Source organism: Sinocyclocheilus grahami, unplaced genomic scaffold, assembly GCF_001515645.1.
Source record: "Sinocyclocheilus grahami isolate Dianchi unplaced genomic scaffold, SAMN03320097.WGS_v1.1 scaffold419.1, whole genome shotgun sequence".
Taxonomy (NCBI): domain Eukaryota; kingdom Metazoa; phylum Chordata; class Actinopteri; order Cypriniformes; family Cyprinidae; genus Sinocyclocheilus; species Sinocyclocheilus grahami.
This window is the reverse complement of record NW_015505598.1, coordinates 1,828,957-1,851,442: the sequence shown is the minus strand read 5'-3', so window position 1 is coordinate 1,851,442 and position 22,486 is coordinate 1,828,957. Positions and strand designations below refer to the sequence as shown.

At 39.0% G+C, this 22,486-nt stretch overlaps 1 protein-coding gene across 1 annotated transcript in view; it reads right to left on the bottom strand.

The window, feature by feature from the left end:
- The window catches only part of dock10 (dedicator of cytokinesis 10), a 73,080-nt gene extending 67,947 nt beyond the window's left edge, over nucleotides 1-5,133 (bottom strand). The window contains exon 1 of the mRNA XM_016232783.1: nucleotides 4,798-5,133. Coding sequence (XP_016088269.1) covers nucleotides 4,798-4,938 — 141 coding nt within the window. The 5' untranslated portion in view covers nucleotides 4,939-5,133. The remainder of the gene's footprint in view (nucleotides 1-4,797) is intronic.
- Between the last annotated feature and the right edge of the window lie 17,353 nt (nucleotides 5,134-22,486).

Genomic DNA, 22,486 nt, shown 5'->3' with positions numbered 1-22,486 from the left:
AGGGTTTATTTGAGTCCAGATGCATTTTTATATATTAGAGAGTAGATGGAAGTAGTTGTAAGATTCTACAACAGTCCCTTACAATCAGTGTAATGAAAGCTGCGTGTATTTTAGTGTGTAGAGTAGAGAGAGACTGATGCTGTATATTGGCTGGCCAATAGAGTGATGCATTTTTGTAAGCCAAAATCCAGAAACAAGCTGCATTTTACCACTTCCAGTTGCCTCGTCCCAAAGTCAGTGGGGTTTTGGTTAAATGCCTGACATAAGGTCTTGGTGAACACAAGCTCAAGATATCTTCACAATTTATTCTCTGTCCTAAAATACATCAGTAATGCCCCCTTGTGTTTTTAAAGCTTTTATTTGTCTTAAAAAAAGCAGTTAAATGAGACTACAGAGGTTGTCAAAGACTTTAAACATCATCACATCACTCACATGCTTTAAAGGCCTCATCGTGCTCTTAAAAACTATTTTCAGGGAAAATGTCTCTTAAATAAAGACTGGAACAATTGCTTAATAGTTTGGTTATAGTCTACGTTTAGCTTTTTACTTCTGCCGATTGTATTTCGGTTTTAAATTTCATCATCATAACCAAATTTCTGTTAGAATGATGCAATTTTGTTGGCCACAGAGCTTTTTTCCGGCAATAACCCAAAAACCAACGGAAAAGTCCTATTGGGTTTTTGTCGAGGGAACCACGGTGATGCTCACTTACGGGATGGCCTACAAAATTACATCATCACAGCTGCGGTCTATGAAAAAGCCAATATTTGGCCACTTTGAGATTATAGGCATCACGAAACAACCCTATCTGATTAACAGAATTTGTAGTTCCACCTTTTGTGTTTCAAAATTTATTGACAGTGTTTCCATGTACAATGCACAAACAGGTGGCAAAGTTAGGTAATACCTGAAGTCATTTACCCTGAAATTCATTAGCTCCACCCAGCAAGAAGTCCACCTTTTTTGTAAGACTTTGAGAAAAGAGCATGCAGTTAACCTTAAAATACTTCACCAAACTTGGTCAATATTATGCCAAGACAGAAGATGATAAATTGCTAAAGAATATATATTTTTATTTTTATCTCCGATGATTTTGCAATGGCACGGCAATAAATTTATGATGAGAAAAGACAGTAATTGTTTCATATCTTCTGCATCCACTGAGTGACGTTTGCACAGTGAGGCTGATCACATGCATGTGATTATTGTTTGTCACTTACAACAGGCAACAAGATCCAACACTACAATATTACAGTACTATTAATACTGAAGTCCTCTGATTTCATTTTCAATACAGTCCATAAGTGAGATGCAAGATGGTACTAGTTGTGCTTTTAGAGACTAGAGACTTGACCTTCGCGACTGCGACTGACCAATCAGAATCAAGCATTTCAGAGAGCCATGTAACACAAATAATTAACACATAAGCCATACATTATGAGGCTCTGAACTTTTCAGCCATTTTTTTAGGTTTACTTAAGGGAATCATATCTGCAGCTTAAGGCCTACTTAAGAGGTCTGTTCTTTCTTACAGCATTGCTTTCGTGCATGAACCGTGCCTTTAGTCTTCTTTATTTTACGCAGAGCTGATAGTCAGTGTTAGCTGTGTCAGTGAAACACAGCAGACTTCACTTCCTTACTTAAATGGTAAAACTGCTACTTTTTCATGTCAACCCATGTTTATTTAGACCATTAACACCACTCTCACATGCTTTTTCTTCAGTAGGGCATGGCCTAAATACACACACAACTTTCGCTATCTGTCAACTCTCTCTCTGTCTGCATGTTCATTTTTTTTCCACTTTGAACCATATTTGACACATTCAATTTGACTGTATCGGCTGTGTGCACTTACACACATGCATAGCTTACTGATAGGATCAGTCAAGCTGCCAGACAGACACCACAATGGTTGGGTGTCCTACATGCGGCTGATGGTGGTCGATCACAGGGTATGTGTGGAAGTAGTGTGATTTGTGGGGCCAGGGGAGACCGTATAATTCTAGCTACAGGAAATGGGAAAAATGGAAATTTGGCATTTTACACAATCCAAATTAACATGCTTTTCCCCAGCCCACATACTGCCTGGCCTCCACTGATACTGTAGCCATTGATATTGTTTACTCAACATTTAAATAGCCTGGTTCAGTGTTGGCTGTAAGTGGACATCAGAGCACTTCTGAAACCCTCCACCTCCCCCAGCTCCACCTGTCTAGATCCAATATGGGATTTATGTATGCTATTCAGGAAACAGCATACATACAAGCATATAGCAGCATGGCTGTGTATCTATTGGCAGTAGTGCTTGCTCTGCAGTAAGCATTATATAGGATATAAAATATATATATATATATTTTTAATATCCTATATAAGTATAAGCTAAAACTATATATAATTGCTGAACACAAATTCAGCAATTACTCTTTACTTAAAATACATAATATGGTTCTTTGGAGATATGATATTCAAGAAAGCCTGACTGATCAGTTATCAAAGAAGCACGTCAAAATTATTCAGGAAAGTACATTTTAGAAGTAACAGAAGCACTTGGCGGGAAATCGTAAGGAGACTTATTTCATAGCACAATCTGACCTTCGTGTTAAGCTTTCATTTTGCTAGAAAAAGAGCAGGAGAAATACCAATCAAGTCTCATAGCCAGCAAAATCTATGAAAAGAGTGACTGTTTCATCTCACACAATAAGATGCAACGTGCAGAAGTGAAATGCGGCTGTTGTCCACACAGGAACTAGTACCTACTGTAGCCAAAGCACAGTAAACTCTTTTAACCTTTTACAAGGTCCATATTTACAAAATATAGACTCGTTCAAATTATAGAATCCATACTCTGGTCTCATGAGATGAAGTAAATCATCTGAAATGTTATGGTGTTGCTAGAGGAGGAGTACAGTGAGAAGTGCCTGGTTCTCACACTGAAGGTAAGTGGTAGTAGGGGTGTATAGGGATGTATGAGTGCTTTATCAATGCTGTCATGAATTTACACACCACTATGTGATGTAACAGAAAAACCTGCAACAGAAGATGCTACCCTCTCCTCATTCCCTACATTTTAACATCACAATGACAATATACATTCTCCCAAAACCTTCAGTGGACAATCCTTTCATTCAACCATTAACACTCTTGAGCACCTGTGAGGGATTTTGAAGAGCAACACTCAACACTTTAAGAATTTAGCATGATGAAAATATGACAAAAAAAGTTATATTTTTAGACTTTTTAAACCTTTGCAGTGTCAAAGAAAACAATCAGTCATCTTGAATGTATATTTGCAGTTCTGTGGCTGAAACGTAAATCTTTTTTTTTTTCTAAACGCCCTCTTAGAAGAACAGAGTAAAAGGAGAAAAAAGCAAAACGAATGAAATGAATGAAGGCATAAGTAACTCCAGATGCAGAGCTGTTTTCTTTTTCTGTTGACCTACATGGAAAATCACTGCAGCAGTTGACATGTATTCCTACTCATTAGATTGAGAATGAGCCATATCAACTTAAACATAGTAAATGAAACACAGCGTAAGTCACTTTCTTTGCCTCGCTCTCTCGTGTCTCTCAGTCCCTACAGAACATAAGCACAGCTGTTGCTCGGTTTTTCCCAAAGATCTCAGCATTTTTCCAGGAGTTTCAGTTCCCATGGGTGTGCCTGCTGCACTACTTCTTCCGCTCTCTGTCTGTCAGAAACAGGTCTGCATGCTGGATCAAACCCCACTCCAGCTCTTTTCTAAACCTCTCATGCACACACAAGACTAGATCTTCACTAGATGGACAGATACATGAAACAATATAATGTGGAATGCACTATATTCTCGTTGTACGTTACAAAACTGCCCTTGTTTCCATTGTTAAACAACCCATCTTTAATCAATGAAAAACACATCACAGATCCCTGTTCTTCATTCTGCACTTAATACATCAGAGACAATATAACTTATCAGTCACCGGTCTGTTAACATAATAAAGCTAATTCCACTTTGGATCATTTGGTTTGGAACATCTGGACTGAGCTGTCTTAGATAATTATGATTCATTGAAAAAGTAGCTAACACTTTATTTATATTGTGCTTGTTACACAAACTTACTATATTAATAACAATAAATTATGGATAATTACATGCAACTAACCTTAACCCAAACCCTCATCCTAAGCAAATTTTGCAATGCATGCAAGATTCAGATTCTTCTTTAAAACATTGCTTTATCAAATTAAATATATAAAATAATGTTAAACTCTCATTGGTGCTCTTGTAGGAATGGCACAGTGACTGGAGCAGATGTCCAGTATCACTGTTCATCCTCTTTATGTTCAATAAACTTGATCCTAAGCAGATTTGAGCTCATGATGACACATCTATTTAAATGCTGTTGTCCACATACAAAGAACAGGCCTCAGCATCTTAAACTTAGGAAGTCCAACCTTATATACAGAGCTGGGCTAGGATATAGTTACAAATCAGGCAGCTGAGCTCTGCTATATGGTATACATCGCTTTCCATGACATTGTGTATGCAAAAATAAAAATATATATGTCCAATCAAAAAAAAAAAAAAAAACGAAACTACTGAAAAAAAAATTCTATACATAAAACTAAACATAAAACTAAATTCCATTAAATCAATGAGTGTTCTATGTAAGAGTTATAGTGAAATTTTGAGAGTGAAGAACTAAGCATGCAAATTCCATTCTAATTCCAAAAACTGCAGTTTTGAAATGTTTTAGAATTCTGGAAGTTTTCAGTAATTGCTGCTATTTATCAAAGGTTGGGAGGTAAGAAGCTCTGGTTACCATGATGATAACGGGTTCGCTGGTGACCATCCCCTCTTCCGGTGCAGTGATTTCCAAGAGAAGTTGTTCCTGCTGGTGAGAAAAGATGCGTGAATGGTTTCTTCTCATTATGGAGTGTAGTAGACTGTTGGTACAGCCCATGCCTGAAGATCCCAAACCGGCATAGAGCTTCAGGGGATTCCAACCTGAAGCTGTATCCTCCGAAGAACCACTTCTTAAAGTGAACGCTAGCTTATTTAAATGGTTCACAGCTAGGACTAATTTGGGGTCATCAAAAGCGATAAAATTACTTTTTAAGGTCTAAGATCAGAAAAAGACTTAAACTGCTGATTAAGTCCAGTAAGTGTGTGCCCTCTCATCGTCATCTCATTCTGTCCCCAGTTGTATCTGTCTGCCTGGCCAGGTCTGCCTCTGCAGATCCACTAACATCCAGTGAGTGTCTTCCAAAACCACACACACTCTCTCTCTTTCTGGAGAAGTGGAGCACAGGAAACACTGACAACATTGTCTCACACAGATCAGCTGCAGCTGTGCACAGCTGGACGCACCAATCAGCACCCGCCCTCCACATCAGCTGACCAGGAAAAAGAGCCAAAATCACGCTGGCAGTATACACACTCCCACAGTCTGCTCCTGGACCCTCGCTCTCACATACTCACATTTTTTTACCCCTTGTTTTCTTCCACTCTGTTCTTTTAGACTTGCGATTTATGAGAAAGGTTTAGGTTTATCTCTGAAAGAGTGAACTAATAAAATCAAGCTGGGTTCCGTTTAGCAAATAGAGATGTGTAAATGTGTCTGATTAGGTTGGTATGAACTATTAAGCAGCTACAGGCAATAGGATGAGCCTCAGATGGCAAGCAAACAGACCATCCCGTAGTGACAAAGCATTGACAGTTGCTTAGGGTTTTGGTTTTGCGTGACGCACTTTGAAACTTTTGCATTGACTACTGCACCATTGTTTGAACTAGTCCCTGCACACACTTGTCTATTATTGTGGTAAGTTTCAGGTTAAGGCCCCTAAACAGCGCTGTGGTTGTGGTTGGTCGCTTTACATGCCTGTCACACAGAATCTTCCAGATTAAGTGGAGAATAATATCAAACTTTTTTGGACTCTTTCTTTGTAATCCAAAAAAAGAGAGATTCTAGATTAGAGACACACTGCTCTGCACATATCTAGTCCAGTCATGAAACTCTAGATGGCACAGTTTGGTTCTGTATTTGCTGTAACCCCCCTGAAAGTCTTGCAGTGCGCTTTCAGAAACCTTCCACCTCCCCCAGCTCCACCTGTATAAGTCTGCTTTGAATAAGTGTGTCTTGTTTTGCTCACAGCAGCATGTCTGTGGATGTATTGGCAGTAGCAAGTCTCTGTATTTGCTCTTACTATTTTGAAAGGTGTCATGATTGAATAAGATTCTACACATATTCTGAACATTTGAGTGTTTGCAATATAAGAATTGTTTTACTTTTACTGTATCTCACTTTAATCACTAACACTTTAAAGTAAAGTAAACTTGTACCCTGACCTCTGAGCAATACCAAGAATCCCACTGAAAATTACAACTCCTCCCCCAAGACCATTCGGTTCTCAATTCTATAAAAATAACTAAGTGACGTAGACTCATTAAGGCTGATATACTCATCTGGTTTGAGCCAGCTGACACACAGAGAGCATCAAAACAGATAATTTGACAATTACTGTACGACCTAATTGAAAAATGTCTGCAGCTGGAATGACATGAAGTTGACAACGGTTGAGTTTTTTAAATTTTTGATTGAAATATCCTTTTTACAATGTATTTGTATGTATGTGTTTATTTTAAGAGTGCTAGATCTTTCTGGCATGTTTGTTGCTATGAATTTAGACAGTTTTGCATGTTATCTGTATAAACCACACTCTGCAAGCCACACATATGAGTCAACTGTGAAGCAAAATAACAGGTTACTGCACATGTTGGCCACTAAAAACAAAGCATTTGCGGACAGAACGCATTTACACTTGTACTCGCAACTGCATCAGTTGAGAGCACATGTTTACAATGTGTTTAGCCGTTTAGTGGCTGAGAACTGCAAAAGAATGTATGTGTGCGACACATGAGGTTACTTCTGCGTAAAACCTCAACTCACAGGATATTGCACACATCAAAACTTCTGAGAAACAGAAAGCAGGAGGCTGTGTGTGTGTGTGAGTGTGTGTGTGTGTGCCATTTAAAACATTTTAATCTTTAATCTTTTTTTTGATCTCAATGATTGGAGATTGATTAACTTTATTCACACTGCCTGTGATTTTCAGCTTCTTCTTTTTTTACACAGCAAAATCCTTGGTGGTAAATGTACACAGCTTGGTGTCTTGAGTCCAGTCTAAGGACAGTAAAAAGTCAAACTTGAGCAGTGTTGCAGTTAATTAGTTAGTTAAGTGATGAATAAAGAAATTATTGACCAATAGTGATGACACCTACTGTCAACAAGCAGAATCACTGAAGGAAAGAGAAACAGCAAAGAACAGAGAAAAAGAGGAGACGAGCAGGAACACAACAACTGCATTTGACTTGTGATGAAATAAGCCAAATAAAAGAAGACATCGAGATCTCAGCAGACGATGATTAAACAGCTCCACAAACAGCGTTACCAGCATCACTCATTACCAATTTGCCTTTATTTCTTTCATTCGTGTACAAAAGTTTTTGCTGAAAACTAACAAATGTCTGGCTCTAGTTATTGTCTTAAGTCTCCGTTATGGTGATTTGTGTCCCTTGACTTTTCATGTCAACAAAAAAGTTTCATGCTGCAGTGCATAGTACAAAACTTACTGTAAACATTGCTCCCAGCATGCATTGCGGCTTTAATAAATTATGCAGCTGAACTGTCTTAACTTTCTACTTACTATTTTCTGCTTTTATTCGATTTTCTAATTTTATTTTGTAGCTCGATTTGTTCTATTTAGAATTGACCAGTTTATCTGATTGTTGTTTTTGTTTGTATGACGAGTGTTGATGTCTAAGCATGTCTCAATGCCCAATTAAAAACTGTTGCACCAAAAATCTTGTTGCATCATCATGAAAATGTGGTGAGATACAAAATTAAATTTTTTGTTTAATAGTCTAATTTTCCAGGGTCATGCTGTGTACGACTGGTGTCTGAGAACCACTGATCATGTAGTCTGTTTTATAAAAACTGTGCTATTCACTGAAGAGTAACACCCAAAAGATGGCTGCAGCAGCATCATGGTACAGTACAGCATTCCTCTGTCACTCTCTGAGTCCTGAGTCTGTTCCTCAAAGAGTATTTCTCAGACTCAGAGATGCTCGTTGTGACCGTCGGGCCAAGTTCACGCCTCTGAGAGTAAATGGTGCAAGTCCAAAGACCAAGCTGACCTGAGCAAGTATCAGGTCCTGGATTTTGAAATGCTGGAGGAAAAGAGATTTAAAAACTGATTAGGTTTAGGTGAATTGGTAGAAAGAGTTCCACTAAATGGATGTCATATCATGAACGGGCGAAACCAGGTTCTAAAGGCTGCTGAAGGTAGCAGTGGCATCTCTAAAACGTTCGGACACATCACTGAAACGGATGATTTCAGTCTAGCACAAGCTCACTGAATCTCGCTGTCTAAACCGCAAAATGAATTTCTTGTTTACATTGAATCATAAATTGTTTTATGATAACAGTATTGGAGAGAGTACAGAATGCATTCAGTGAGCGCATGATCTGAACACAACTGTAGCGTTTTGCAGATTTTTTAAAATTTTCGCTCAACACCGTGTGTGATTTATTATAATGCTCAACGCTGGGGGAAAATGCGCATAAAGAAATTGTATGCATTGTGAGCAGATCTAAACGTATGCCGCAATAAACACTTTTAATTTATTTTCACATTTCACTTTAATCGCGACAGTCTTAAAAGATTTAGTTTAACTGAGCAGGGGCATTTTTATTGACCTTTTATATGGTTTCTTGAAATTATAATAAAGTGTTTTCTTATATTATAAAGTACCGTTTACGGCATTTAAGTCTTTTTATGTCCTTAAATTTGATGTGACAATGACGATTAATGTCGATTACGACACGTCATATTCATGACATTCTTCACATTATTTTAGTAGCATGAAAAACTAAATGTTTATTCAATTTGGGATTAACATACAGAAAACGAGCAAAAAACGTTCGGACACATCACTGAAACGGATGATTTCAGTCTAGCACAAGCTCACTGAATCTCGCTGTCTAAACCGCAAAATGAATTTCTTGTTTACATTGAATCATAAATTGTTTTATGATAACAGTATTGGAGAGAGTACAGAATGCATTCAGTGAGCGCATGATCTGAACACAACTGTAGCGTTTTGCAGATTTTTTAAAATTTTCGCTCAACACCGTGTGTGATTTATTATAATGCTCAACGCTGGGGGAAAATGCGCATAAAGAAATTGTATGCATTGTGAGCAGATCTAAACGTATGCCGCAATAAACACTTTTAATTTATTTTCACATTTCACTTTAATCGCGACAGTCTTAAAAGATTTAGTTTAACTGAGCAGGGGCATTTTTATTGACCTTTTATATGGTTCGAAAGCGCAGACTATTCCATGAAAAAACAGACTTAGCAGGAGGCTACTCAAGTATTTAGTTCTCATTTTAACCATAATTTCTATTTGTCGTTTTCAAGCCATTGCTGACATCAATAGAGATCGCACTACAGCCACACGCGCAGACTCCAGCGGAGCTGTTTTAGGCTTATTTTATGTAAAAAAATTAACTATTCAGTAAGAAAGTGAATTATTCTGAAATCAATGCAACTGCCTTTTCAAGCACTTTATCCAAAATCCAAGCATTTTTCAAACCTTGAAAACACTACATTAAAATTCAAGCATTTTCAAGGAATTCAAGCACCCGTGTACACGCACACAATTAATTCTTGGTTGAACGATCAATTTAAAGGAGTTAAAAAATCTTTTCGTTTACATTCAAGTTATATCATCGCAAAATTAAAAAATTTAATGAGTCCACAATAAAAGTTTTGATATCAGGTGACTAAATATTCAACCTACCACATGCCACGTGGCACAAGCTAACTGGTCTCTGTTGGATATGCAGCCACTTTATTTGCTTGGTCAACATTTAAATAGTTTGGTTCAGTGTTTGCTGTAAGCACGCTTTCAGAAACACTCCACCTCCCCCAGCTCCACCTGTATAGATCTGCTTCGGGTAATTTCATATATGCTATTTGTGCTGCAGTAGTACATCTTTCTGCTCATTGCAACTTGTCTGTAGATACATTAATAAATACGTTAACATTAACAATCATATCCATTACTAGGGATGTGCGATAGTGACAAAAAAATTATATCTCGATATTTTCTGGGATTTTATCGATAACGATAATTAGACGATATTTTGCTGAGTGTGTTATTGTGCTAGTAGCTTAAACTGACTCCTAAGGTTTTTCATATTCTTCATATTCTGTGTGGTGGTCAGTTCATACAGATAGAAATTAATCTTTTTCAATACGTTTAAATAGATTTTTCCATTTTATGGGCATTTATCCCTTTATATATTTGAGCATCATCTTTTGAGTCACATTTTCACATTTAATCAGTGAATTAGAATAATACGACATTAGGGCTGTTATCAAGCAAATGATATCAGTATCAACAAAATTCATCTTTGCAATACAGAGGGAACACAGAAGATGCATCTGAAGAGGCATTTAGATGCACTTACACACTGTTTAATGCAGGACATGAATGCATTTAACCTGCAGTTGCAAATGCATAAATAATGCTTTGATATAATAAACATAAAACGTTGATATACTGATATTTAAAATTATTTAAATAATAAAAGATAATATAAATGTGAATTTCAAACCGCCAGTAGGTGGCAGCAAATCACTGTTAATAAGTGAGTCATTGCGATTAAAGTGAATCTTTTAAACGGGTGATTCATTCAGGAACGAAACACTGTCATTTTGCACTGTGCTTGGAATTATTTTTGTTGGCGAAATAGAGGAAAATCAGTCAAAATGGTCTAGTAAATCTCCTAATTAACTTCTTGTTTATTGAACTGTTGTAAAAAAAATCAATATCACATTTGTAATTGTGGTAATTTTTGGAGAACAAAACGGCACCCTTCATGTGATATTCATTAACTATATGAAGTGGTATAAATATATATACATTTTCTATCCACATGTCTTGAATTTGTGATCATTCTAAATGTATTTTAATAGACTGAAATTTTCAGTGAAAGAACACACTCTAAATGTGCACGCACTTCTCTAGACTTCAGGTAATATAAGCGTGCACCCTGTAGGTGTGTTTTGAATGGTTTTTGCAAAATACTCGATAATGTCAAATCGCACATCGTTAAAACAACAATTATGATATTATCGCAGACGATATATATCGCACACCCCTATCCATTACCATAATAACTATTCTGGGACCTGCCATGATAGAATTAACAATCAAAATGCAACATATTCTGATCATTCTGGAATTCCATGCTTGAAAACAACACATTAGTGGACCTACGCAATTGTATGCACATGCAAATTTTACATGCAAATTGTATGTAAATTTGTCCTGTTCTGGGGGATGGGGAGTGTGAAGGCCATCAGTAAAGTGTATTAATAGTTCTTCACTCCTGCGCTGCTGTTTGAATTAATTCTTGCATTCTCTAGGGGCATTCTTGAGTGGGAAGCTAGTATGCAGCTACTGCAGTCCACCTCCATCTGCAGCCAGTGCCAGCTGAGAAAGAGAAGGTCCTCATACATACTGTAAGCCTTTGATGCACTCTTTCATTTTACACTTTATCTGGGGAGGTCAAAAAGCAAAAGTTACAATTCCTCACAGGTAGACTGTTACAAGTCTTACTTTTTAATACTATGTTTCCTAAATGGGGCACTCTTGTGCATGATTACAGAGCTTAAGATTCTTTGGTCCCCTTATTAATAATCAAATACAAAAACGGCGGGAACTTACAAAAGTACAGCATACAATAGCAAAACATTTTACATAATGAAAAAAAAAATGAGATCAAGTCCCAGTACTTAAGTTTCATAAGTCTTTTTTTTTTTTTTTTTTTTACAAATTCCTTAAAGAGGATACTTGAGGATACTTACATTTTGTCATGTAATTCTTAATTCCACTTTATGTGAAGAAATGGTCTAGGTTACTAAATGTAATCCTGGGTCCCAAAGTGGAAACGAGGTGCTGCGACATAAGCAATGGGAACATGTCTGTGGTCTGTGGTCTGAACTCTGAAGCCCTAGAGAATCATGTCAAATCATTGGCTGATGACTCTGAAGCGCCACCCATAAAGAGCTATTTAACCCTTATACATATAGCACTCTTATAGGCAAGCACTTGGAATTCTATTCTCAGATTTTCTGCAAGGTGCACAACCGTGAGTACTCTGTTGAGAAATCCAGCATATGCTGGTTAGGTATGTTTTGAAGCACGGCTGCTGGTTTGAGCTGGTCCTTAGCTGGTCAAGAGCTGGTTTAAGTTGGTCATGTGCTGGTCCTGAGCAGGAGCTAGTTGCTTAGGACCAGCACATGACCAGCTAAGGACAAGCTTAAACAAAGCGGCATTACGTCACGAAAGCGCGGACTCAGAGGAAGACCACAAGGTTTTAGGGAGTGATTTGGGACAGGGCCCTAGTTTAGGATGCTTAGAGGTGAAAACAATCCACGTGTCTCCTAAGCACCAGAAATTGAGACTGCAGCGACCTCTAACAAGAACCCCTGGTGCAACCTCCAAAGCAGACAAAAAGTTGTTTAAACTTTTTTGTTTGCATACGCAAACCTCTCCATCTCAAATGTAGAAGCAAAAAAGAGGTCTGCAAGGCAATAACCTGAGACTAGGGCTGGGCGATTTTTCCGATTTGATCGATTAATTCAAATTAAATGTTTTGCCAAGATTTTTTTTTTTTTTAATAAATCAAGGAATCTCGATTTTGAAAAGAAATATTATACAATTTTAGAATTAGACACTTTGACAATATGCCAATGATGATCCAACCGCATGTCGGCGCATGTGATGAACCGCTCACATGTGACGTGCTCTGTGAAGGACCATAAATATATCGCTAGGTGCCATTCACACAGAATGTGCTTTTGTGTTGAGCGCTGCGTTTTTAGACTGCCATTTCATGCATGAGACGCTGCAAGAGACGTGAGCGCAACAGTCAAATGTGTGCAGGTTTACATAGAAAAAACTATGGAAAAGCAGTGCAATTGAAATAAAAACCTGTAAAGAACTACTACTACTGTAAGTCTGATATATCATGTTTGCATCATGGTGACAGGCTGAAAGCTGCTGTTCATTGTTTTTACAAAACATTTATAGTTAATAGTCTACTGGTGTTATACCTTCAGTCATATTGAATTTGAATTACCTTGACGTGAGAATTTTTAAAAGCCTTTTCCTTGTATTATTTCTGAACACATAATATGTATACAGTAAGACGAGTTTGTACAAGATGTAAGTGTAGTTCATGCATCTTTTCTGTTCTGCAAAGACATTTAACAAGGGATTTGTTTAACATTTACATCATGTTGACAACTTCATGTGTGTTGCAATTGGAATAGAATTTTCTTAACTAGAGGGTTAATAAAGAAAAAGTTACTTGGATCATGTTGTAGGTACATTTTCAAGCCGACTAGTTAAAAATCGTAAAAATCAAGAATCGGTCAAACGTTCTGAAAAAATCTATATATATATTTTTTTTTTGCCATATCGCCCAGCCCTACCTGAGAGCTAAAGGAAGCAAAGACTACTTTGGGAAAATAGCCTTCAACATTCTTGTACAGGTTCACCTGCAACCCCAAGTCTCTCAAATGTTTGAGGATGACATTTTGATGCTGTCTAGCTAGCGAAACTCTAAATGTGAACTGATACCAACCAATCATCAAAATTATTCCGGATGCAAATGCTGTGTTATTGGAGGCGCATTAAGACTACATCCTTACTATTTGTGAAGATGTGAGGAGCAGCTAACGGAAGGACACAAAAAACTGGTATAGCCTACTCTGCCCTCTGAAAGCAAACCAGACATCTCCTCTGTTTTTGCACAATATGAAAATAAAATATTGTCTTTCAAATCTATAGTCACAAACCAATATCCTATCTGTCATATTATCTGCTTCTGTGTAAGCATTCTGAATGAGTGCTTCATCAATATTAAATAAATATTTTCTCAAATCCAACAAATGGACCTGACTGATGGAGCCAGAGGAGGAATCACCAGGCTTCTGACAGCTGACAGGACCTACAGAAAGAAGTAACAGTACACAGTAACAGTTGAAAACAGTCAACATGGAAATAAAATAAAGTGATGCTAGAGCCAAGGGATGTGAAGGCCATTTGAACATGGCCACAGCTTAAGTACAATTAAGTACAAACCCTGACTCTACAACTTAGTAGCATCAAAGAGGAGCCTGACATGGTCCAAAGAGAACTGAAACATTCCTACAGATTGCAACAAGAAGCATTGTTCACTTCCCCTACTAAGTACAGAGATGCATGGGGGATCTCACTAGCCAGCTTTCTAAAACACATGGAAGGGACTGATCCAGACAAACTGTAAAATTGCACACAAAGTGACCTCAACAGATAACACCACAGGAGACCATGGCATGCACACCTAGCGGCAAGTCATTGACTATCACTAGCAACATCTAACAAGTTCTAACTCCCAAATCTACATGCTATTGTGAGTCACCACTGATCACGGCCTGCCTCCACACAATGACTAGTCAACAGCTGTGTGACTTGACACAGAAGGCCTTTAACAAACACAACAGCTCTCTCTCTCTCTCTCTCTCTCTCTCTCTCTCTCTCTCTATATATATATATATATATTAGGGCTGTCAGTCGATTACAACTCTTAATCTAATTAATTACAGGGTGCTGTGATTAATCTAATTAATTGCAAACAAAATTTGGCATGAAAATACCCCAAAAGATAATTTAATGCTATCATTGTGTTAAATATTTAGGCTACAATGGCCTAACATAAAGCATGGAATATAAATAATTTGAGAAACATCTCAGTATTAGTATTTTTTTTTCATTCAATGAAAGTCACTGGTAACCAAAACAGCTTTGTTACCAACAGTCTTAAATATTTCTTCTTTTATGTTGTGCAAAAGAAAGTCATACAGGTTTAAAACAACATGAGGGTGAGTATTTATTTATTTTTGGTGAACTATCTATGGTGACCGAGAAGTGCAAAACAAATCACAATTCTGAAAACAAAAGAACAAATTACAAACGCAAATGCAAATCTAAAAAACAAAAGAACAATTCAGAAAACACAACAACAATTCAGAAAACATTATAACAAGTCAGAAAACACAACGACAAATCCAAAAACAAAATAAGTCAGAAAACACAATGACAAATCCAAGTATAGGTTTCTGTGGACCAAAAAGGGGGCATTTCTCAAACGTTCGTTGTTGTTCGCTTGGCATTATGCGAGTGGCGCCATTGGCTTGAGGGGGCAGCCCACCCATTCGTTGTTTGGACAGATCACCGTAATCTCGAATATATTCGTTCGGCTAAGAGATTAAATGCTAGACAGGCTCAGTGGGCTCTATTCTTTGCACGGTTCGACTTTACCATTTCCTACAGACCAAGCTCTAAGAATACTAAGCCCGATGCGCTGTCTCGTCAGTTCGGTTCCTCGGAGGACGGCTCATCCACAGAGACTATCATGCCTGATGGTTGTGTGCTTGGGGCCGTGGTCTGGGAATTCGAACGGCAGGTAAAGAGGGCTCTGGCTCGCGCTGCTATTCCTCCAGAGTGCCCAACGGGTAGATTGTTCATCACGAAGTCTATGCGTCCAGCTGTTCTCCGCTGGAGTCAGGGTCAGGGGGGAGTCAGGCTACTGTCTTTTAGGTGGCCTGCTTTAGTCCGTGATGTACGCCGTTTTGTAGCCTCGTGTCCAGTCTGCGCCCAGTCTAAGTCTAGTAACTCTCCGCCGGCCGGTCTGCTTCGTCTCCTCCCTATTCGTCTCGTCCTTGGTCGCACATCGCTATGGATTTCGTTATGGGTCTGCCCTCCTCCGCGGGTAACACAGTAATTCTTACTGTCGTTGATCGCTTTTCCAAGGGGGCCCGTTTTGTCCCCCTTCCCAAACTCCCCTCCGCTAAAGTGATGGCGCTTACAGTGTTTGATCACGTTTTTAAGATTCATGGGCTACCCTCTGACATAGTCTCCGATCAAGGGGCGCAATTTGTCTCTCAGTTTTGGAGGGAATTCTGTCGGCAGATCGGAGTTACGGCCAGTCTGTCGTTGGGATTTCACCCACGGACTAATGGACATTAAATATTTCTTCTTTTATGTTGTGCAAAAGAAAGTCATACAGGTTTAAAACAACATGAGGGTGAGTATTTATTTATTTTTGGTGAACTATCTATGGTGACCGAGAAGTGCAAAACAAATCACAATTCTGAAAACAAAAGAACAAATTACAAACGCAAATGCAAATCTAAAAAACAAAAGAACAATTCAGAAAACACAACAACAATTCAGAAAACATTATAACAAGTCAGAAAACACAACGACAAATCCAAAAACAAAATAAGTCAGAAAACACAATGACAAATCCAAGTATAGGTTTCTGTGGACCAAAAAGGGGGCATTTCTCAAACGTTCGTTGTTGTTCGCTTGGCATTATGCGAGTGGCGCCATTGGCTTGAGGGGGCAGCCCACCCATTCGTTGTTTGGACAGATCACCGTAATCTCGAATATATTCGTTCGGCTAAGAGATTAAATGCTAGACAGGCTCAGTGGGCTCTATTCTTTGCACGGTTCGACTTTACCATTTCCTACAGACCAAGCTCTAAGAATACTAAGCCCGATGCGCTGTCTCGTCAGTTCGGTTCCTCGGAGGACGGCTCATCCACAGAGACTATCATGCCTGATGGTTGTGTGCTTGGGGCCGTGGTCTGGGAATTCGAACGGCAGGTAAAGAGGGCTCTGGCTCGCGCTGCTATTCCTCCAGAGTGCCCAACGGGTAGATTGTTCATCACGAAGTCTATGCGTCCAGCTGTTCTCCGCTGGAGTCAGGGTCAGGGGGGAGTCAGGCTACTGTCTTTTAGGTGGCCTGCTTTAGTCCGTGATGTACGCCGTTTTGTAGCCTCGTGTCCAGTCTGCGCCCAGTCTAAGTCTAGTAACTCTCCGCCGGCCGGTCTGCTTCGTCTCCTCCCTATTCGTCTCGTCCTTGGTCGCACATCGCTATGGATTTCGTTATGGGTCTGCCCTCCTCCGCGGGTAACACAGTAATTCTTACTGTCGTTGATCGCTTTTCCAAGGGGGCCCGTTTTGTCCCCCTTCCCAAACTCCCCTCCGCTAAAGTGATGGCGCTTACAGTGTTTGATCACGTTTTTAAGATTCATGGGCTACCCTCTGACATAGTCTCCGATCAAGGGGCGCAATTTGTCTCTCAGTTTTGGAGGGAATTCTGTCGGCAGATCGGAGTTACGGCCAGTCTGTCGTTGGGATTTCACCCACGGACTAATGGACAAGCTGAACGAGTTAATCAGATCTTGGGATGTTTGCTCCATACTCTAGCTGATCACAACCCCTCTTCCTGGTGTGAGCAGCTTCCTTGGGCCGAATACGCCTATAACTCGATACCGTTGTTATCTACCGGGTTATCTCCTTTACATTGTTGCCTGGGTTACCAACCGCCGCTATTTTCCTCTCAAGAGTCAGAAGTTTCCATCCCCTCCGTCCAGGTCCTTATTAAGCGTTCTCAACGTACCTGGAAGAGGGTGCGCGATGCACTACGTAAGACAAGAAAGTGCACCTGTCGGGCCGCCAATCGTCACCGCTCTAAGGCCCCGAGATACATCTGTGACCAGAGAGTATGGCTATCCACTCGTAACCTGCCCCTACAGTCTCTGTCTCATAAATTAGCGCCTACGTTTATTGGCCTGTTTTCGATTGTTAAGGTGCTTAGTCCGGTGGCGGTGCGACCTAGGTTGCCTCCCTTTTTAAGACCCTCCCTCCCGTCCCTGTCAACGGTTCTCCTGTCTATAGAGTCAAGAAGCTGTTGGCTGTCCGCCCTCGGGGGAGGGGTTTCCAGTACTTGGTCGATTGGGAGGGGTATGGCCCGGAGGAGAGAAGCTGGATCCCGGCCCCGGACATTCAGGACCGCTCGCTCATTGAGGACTTCCGTCGCTCTTGCCAGTCTCCTTCCTCGTGAGCGTCCAGGGGAACTCTTCGGGGGAGGGGTACTGTCATGAGCCAGGTTTGCCTCTAGTTTTCTTTTTCTTTCCTATTTCGTGTAGTGCTATCCTAGACTCAGCTGTTCGTGATCACCGCTTCTGTTCCCTCTTTACGCTGATTTACCTCTCTATTTCTCTCTGCGTGTTACAAGGCTCTTTGCCAGATTATTGTGCCTTCATCACGTCAGCTGCGTCACGCCGGATCTGTTTCCTACGTTGTTATGATTTGATCTGAACGAAAACAGCGTATCCGTGTGACGCAGCTGACACAGAACAGCATACGTTGTTTATGTCCAGCGGATATTCTCCAAAATGGCACCAGGGTGATGCAGAGGAGACAAATTGTTGAATAAAGTCTTTTTTTTTTTTTTTTGCGCACAAAAAGTATTCTCGTAGCTTTGTATAATTGCGGATGAACCCCTGATGTGACATGGATTATTTTACAGATCTCCTTGCTACGTTTCTGGACATGGGAACATTTCAGTTGTATTGCTGTCTATCCAGGGTCAGACAGCTCTCAGATTCCATCAAAAACCACAAGGTGGTGGAACGTGACTGTCATTCAACTACACGTTCAAAAACGCTGATTCATTAATTCAAAGAGACGTAATGAAACATGCTGTTGAAATCATTTTAACTTTGAGCGCCACTTTAGAAGGCTCAGCTGACCAGCTATGCGTCGATGCTAAGACAGAGATTTCGCTTTCCGGACAACCAACATGACAACCTATTTTCACAAATATATATGACTCGGCCTGAAGGACAGACGCAAGTAATCACACGCGCTCAGTCGATCTCTCTCTCATTCACTGTCTGTTTAGGCTTGTTAAGTGCAAATCTACGGAGCCTCTGTACAAATCAGCATGGTACACATTATGTTATCATTACTAACTTGTTTAATATTCAGTCCACGTGCATAAAGTGTAAAACGAGAAGGGCATAACCTTACGAAAAAAATAAAACACGGAAAAATCGTGGTTGCTGCGGTTCTTGCATTCCTCTGCGGTTTGCTCGTCAATAGCGCGGTATTGCGATATTGCGGTTATCGCAACAGCCCTAAATACAAAGTATTTTTTAAAAACAAAGTTTTATTAGTATTTTCGTGCCGTGACAGTGAGGGCGGGAACATATGTGACATAGCCACGCACACTTACTAGACTGTCTCATTCTAGTGTTTAATGCCGAGGAGGACTGTAGCCTACAAGGACTGAACTAGGAAGGACACAGCCTTGGTAGGATGCAGCCTTCTGTTTGAGAAGCACCCATTGGTTTCATGCGATTCATTCAGAACTAAACACTAAACACTGCTGTGTTGCATGGAGATGCACTACAGTTCTGTTGTGGCTTTATAGGTAATATTTTCGTTAGCAGAATTGAACAAAAACACACAATATTGTGTTTAAAATATAATACAATATTAACTTCTTATTTACTGAACTGTTGTTTAAAATCACATTTGCACTCGTGTTCCTGCTGAAAAAATCAATAGAACCATCATAAAAAACCTTATGGTTTCCACTACAAATACCATTACAAACATTACAAACCATCAAGTTTTAACCATTAAAACCATTAAAAATGGTTTTCTGTAGTGTGTTTTGGGACATATTCCATTAGGATTTATTGGTTTTAACAAGCCACCAATAGAAGGTGACCAATTACAGTAGAGTCCAACAGGGTCCATTACAGCTTCCATTAAAACCAATACAAGTCCCATTATAACCAGTAAAACCATTACACATTTTGTGATGGTGTCTATTGTTTTTTTTCAGCAGGGGGCCGATATCGTGACAAAAACTGCACTCGTGTGATATTGCTGTCGCTGCTGGTGTGATATCGCTTATCATGTGATATAAATATGACACAAAAAGTCATACAGGGGCATTTTTTCCCCAATATCTTGAATTTTAGGGCATAACTGCATTTATGGAGTTGTTGCCCTGCATCATATTTGACAACAGTCAACTGTATGAAATGTATGATGACGTACAGGTCTGGGGGCGTGGCCATTAGTGACAAATTTGGGAAGAGGACAATATTCCAAAACTTTCTGAAAATACAATATGAGAATTAACAGCACAATTACTAGAAATGTGTACCTTGGAACAACAGTCAACTGTATGAAATGTATGATGACGTACAGGTCTGGGGGCGTGGCCAGTGCGTAAACTGTGCGCTATTTAACTGTAAGTTAACGCGTTACACTGACAGCCCTAATATATATATATTTGTGTGTGTGTGTGTGATGTTATGATAGTTTTTGTTTCAACGTATATTCAAACTAATGAATCCTCAACTTTGAAATCAGTATGATCAACTTTTTGCCTTTTACAAATAAAAATTGGATTCTCAATACAACAAATCTCATAAATTAGACTTGAAATATTGTTAAAAACTTAATTGCTATTGATTTACCTCTAAAAAAAATTAATAAAATAGCAAAATATATATATATATATATATATATATATATATATATATATATATTTACAATGATGTAAGCAAAATCTTAATAGGTCAATATAACCCTTCTAATTAAATTATTATTACTGTGTTTCGTTAGTGACAAATTTGGGAAGAGGACAATATTCCAAAACTTTCTGAAAATACAATATGAGAATTAACAGCACAATTACTAGAAATGTGTACCTTGGATATTATACAATTTGCATACATACATATTTTTTGGAAAAAAATATTTTCCTAAGACGTTTCCAACTCTGACTTTGGATCAATTCTGTAGAATGACCCACATACAACGAATGAGAGCATTTAATATCAAACTGTCATTATCACTACAGGGGGAGGGGGTCTCAGGTTTTCTTAAATGTAAGAAGAAAGTGCTTCAAGGACAAAAGGTTGGGATCCACTGGTTTAGGCATCCTTCGTCATGTAAAAAGCGGAATGCTACAACACAAGGGATATAAGGAGACATTAACATTTGCAAGGTTGGCTAAAAAAGCACACATAGAGAGACATGTTGAAAAATGTAGTCTGGTATTGTCATTAAGAGAGGATTTACATCTAACTCACCTAGAGGCCAGGAAGAGCCATAAAGGAAGAGAGCTGACAGTGATAATGAGGAACTACTCTTCACTAGCAAAGAAAGCCCAGGTCTGCTTTAAAAACATAATCTGGGTGTCTAAAGTTTAGATATGATCATGGTGAGCAGGATGTGAAATCCAAGCCTTGATCCTGGAACAGCACTTTTTCCAAAGCTGGAAGCTGCAAAGCTACAGGCACACAGAATGCATTTTTGTTTTGAAAAACGCAAAATGAGGGCAGTGAATGGGAAGAAAATGCAGGACTCGGGACACATTTTTTAAGGTTTAACTTATTTTAACTTGAGCACCGCATTTTTAGAATGCAGTATCATGTGCAAGATGCTGCAAAAAGTGCAAGGCGTGAGCGCATTGGTCAAACAGTCCATCTACAGAGAAAAACAATAGAAAGAAGCACAATAGAATGGGAAAATGTGCTCTGTGTTAACGGCACCTTACTGTGAATTCCTTATTAGTTTTCTCTGTTTTAGAGACTGGTTAGAATATTGCATTACACATGCACAATGCTATTTACGTTTTGTACTAGCATGTAACTTCATGTTGAGTTTTCAGTTTGCATTCGCTTGGTTCTTTGGTTGTCTGTGCAAATGTAAGTGTACATTTATGCTGTCATTTATGTGAATATGAAGAGTTAATTTGCAAAAACCGATAACGCCATTTTTATTTATTTTTTTCAGAAATCACGTTTTTTTTATTACGCATTCCAGGTAATATCAATCAAACCGCAGTTGGGTTGTTTTGATTAAATAATAATAACTTAAACAAATACAGGTAATTTACTAAATTAAAATTGATTGAAAGTATGTTTTTTTTACATATTAAAAGTTTGTTTTATAGCAAAAGCAGATAACTCCACATTTCATGTTTTAGAGTTTAAAAACACACTCTTTTAATCTTTGTAATCTCCTCAGATGATAATGTAGATGCCTGACAAATGTTGTTGTTGTTGTTGTGATCATAAACTGTATGGATGTGATTACACGCAGCACACGGAGCTTTTCCCTCATCATTGTAACGCGCTGCTTTTGCAAGCTTCCGTGAAAACGTTTCAGCTTTTATTTTAATTTTTCAGCCTGAAGAAGATATCACAGGTTCATCAAGTTCGTCGAAATGATCCTCGATCACTTTTAGTCAGCTTTGACGAAACTCCTCTCAGCTAGCACGTCTTTTCAAAGTAAAAGTAGCCTTGTCACCTGACCTGAATACAGCGTGCTGATTCGCTGAAATGGATTTATCGGCTTCTGTTCAAAAACAACAAGGCGCTTGTCGGCTTCTGCAGTAAAACTTGGACTCGCGATGCCTTGAAAGTGGACAAAACCGGCTTTTTTGACAAAACGTGTTTAGGGTTCAGATCGCGCTATATATGGAGAATAATGCATGGCAATCAGCT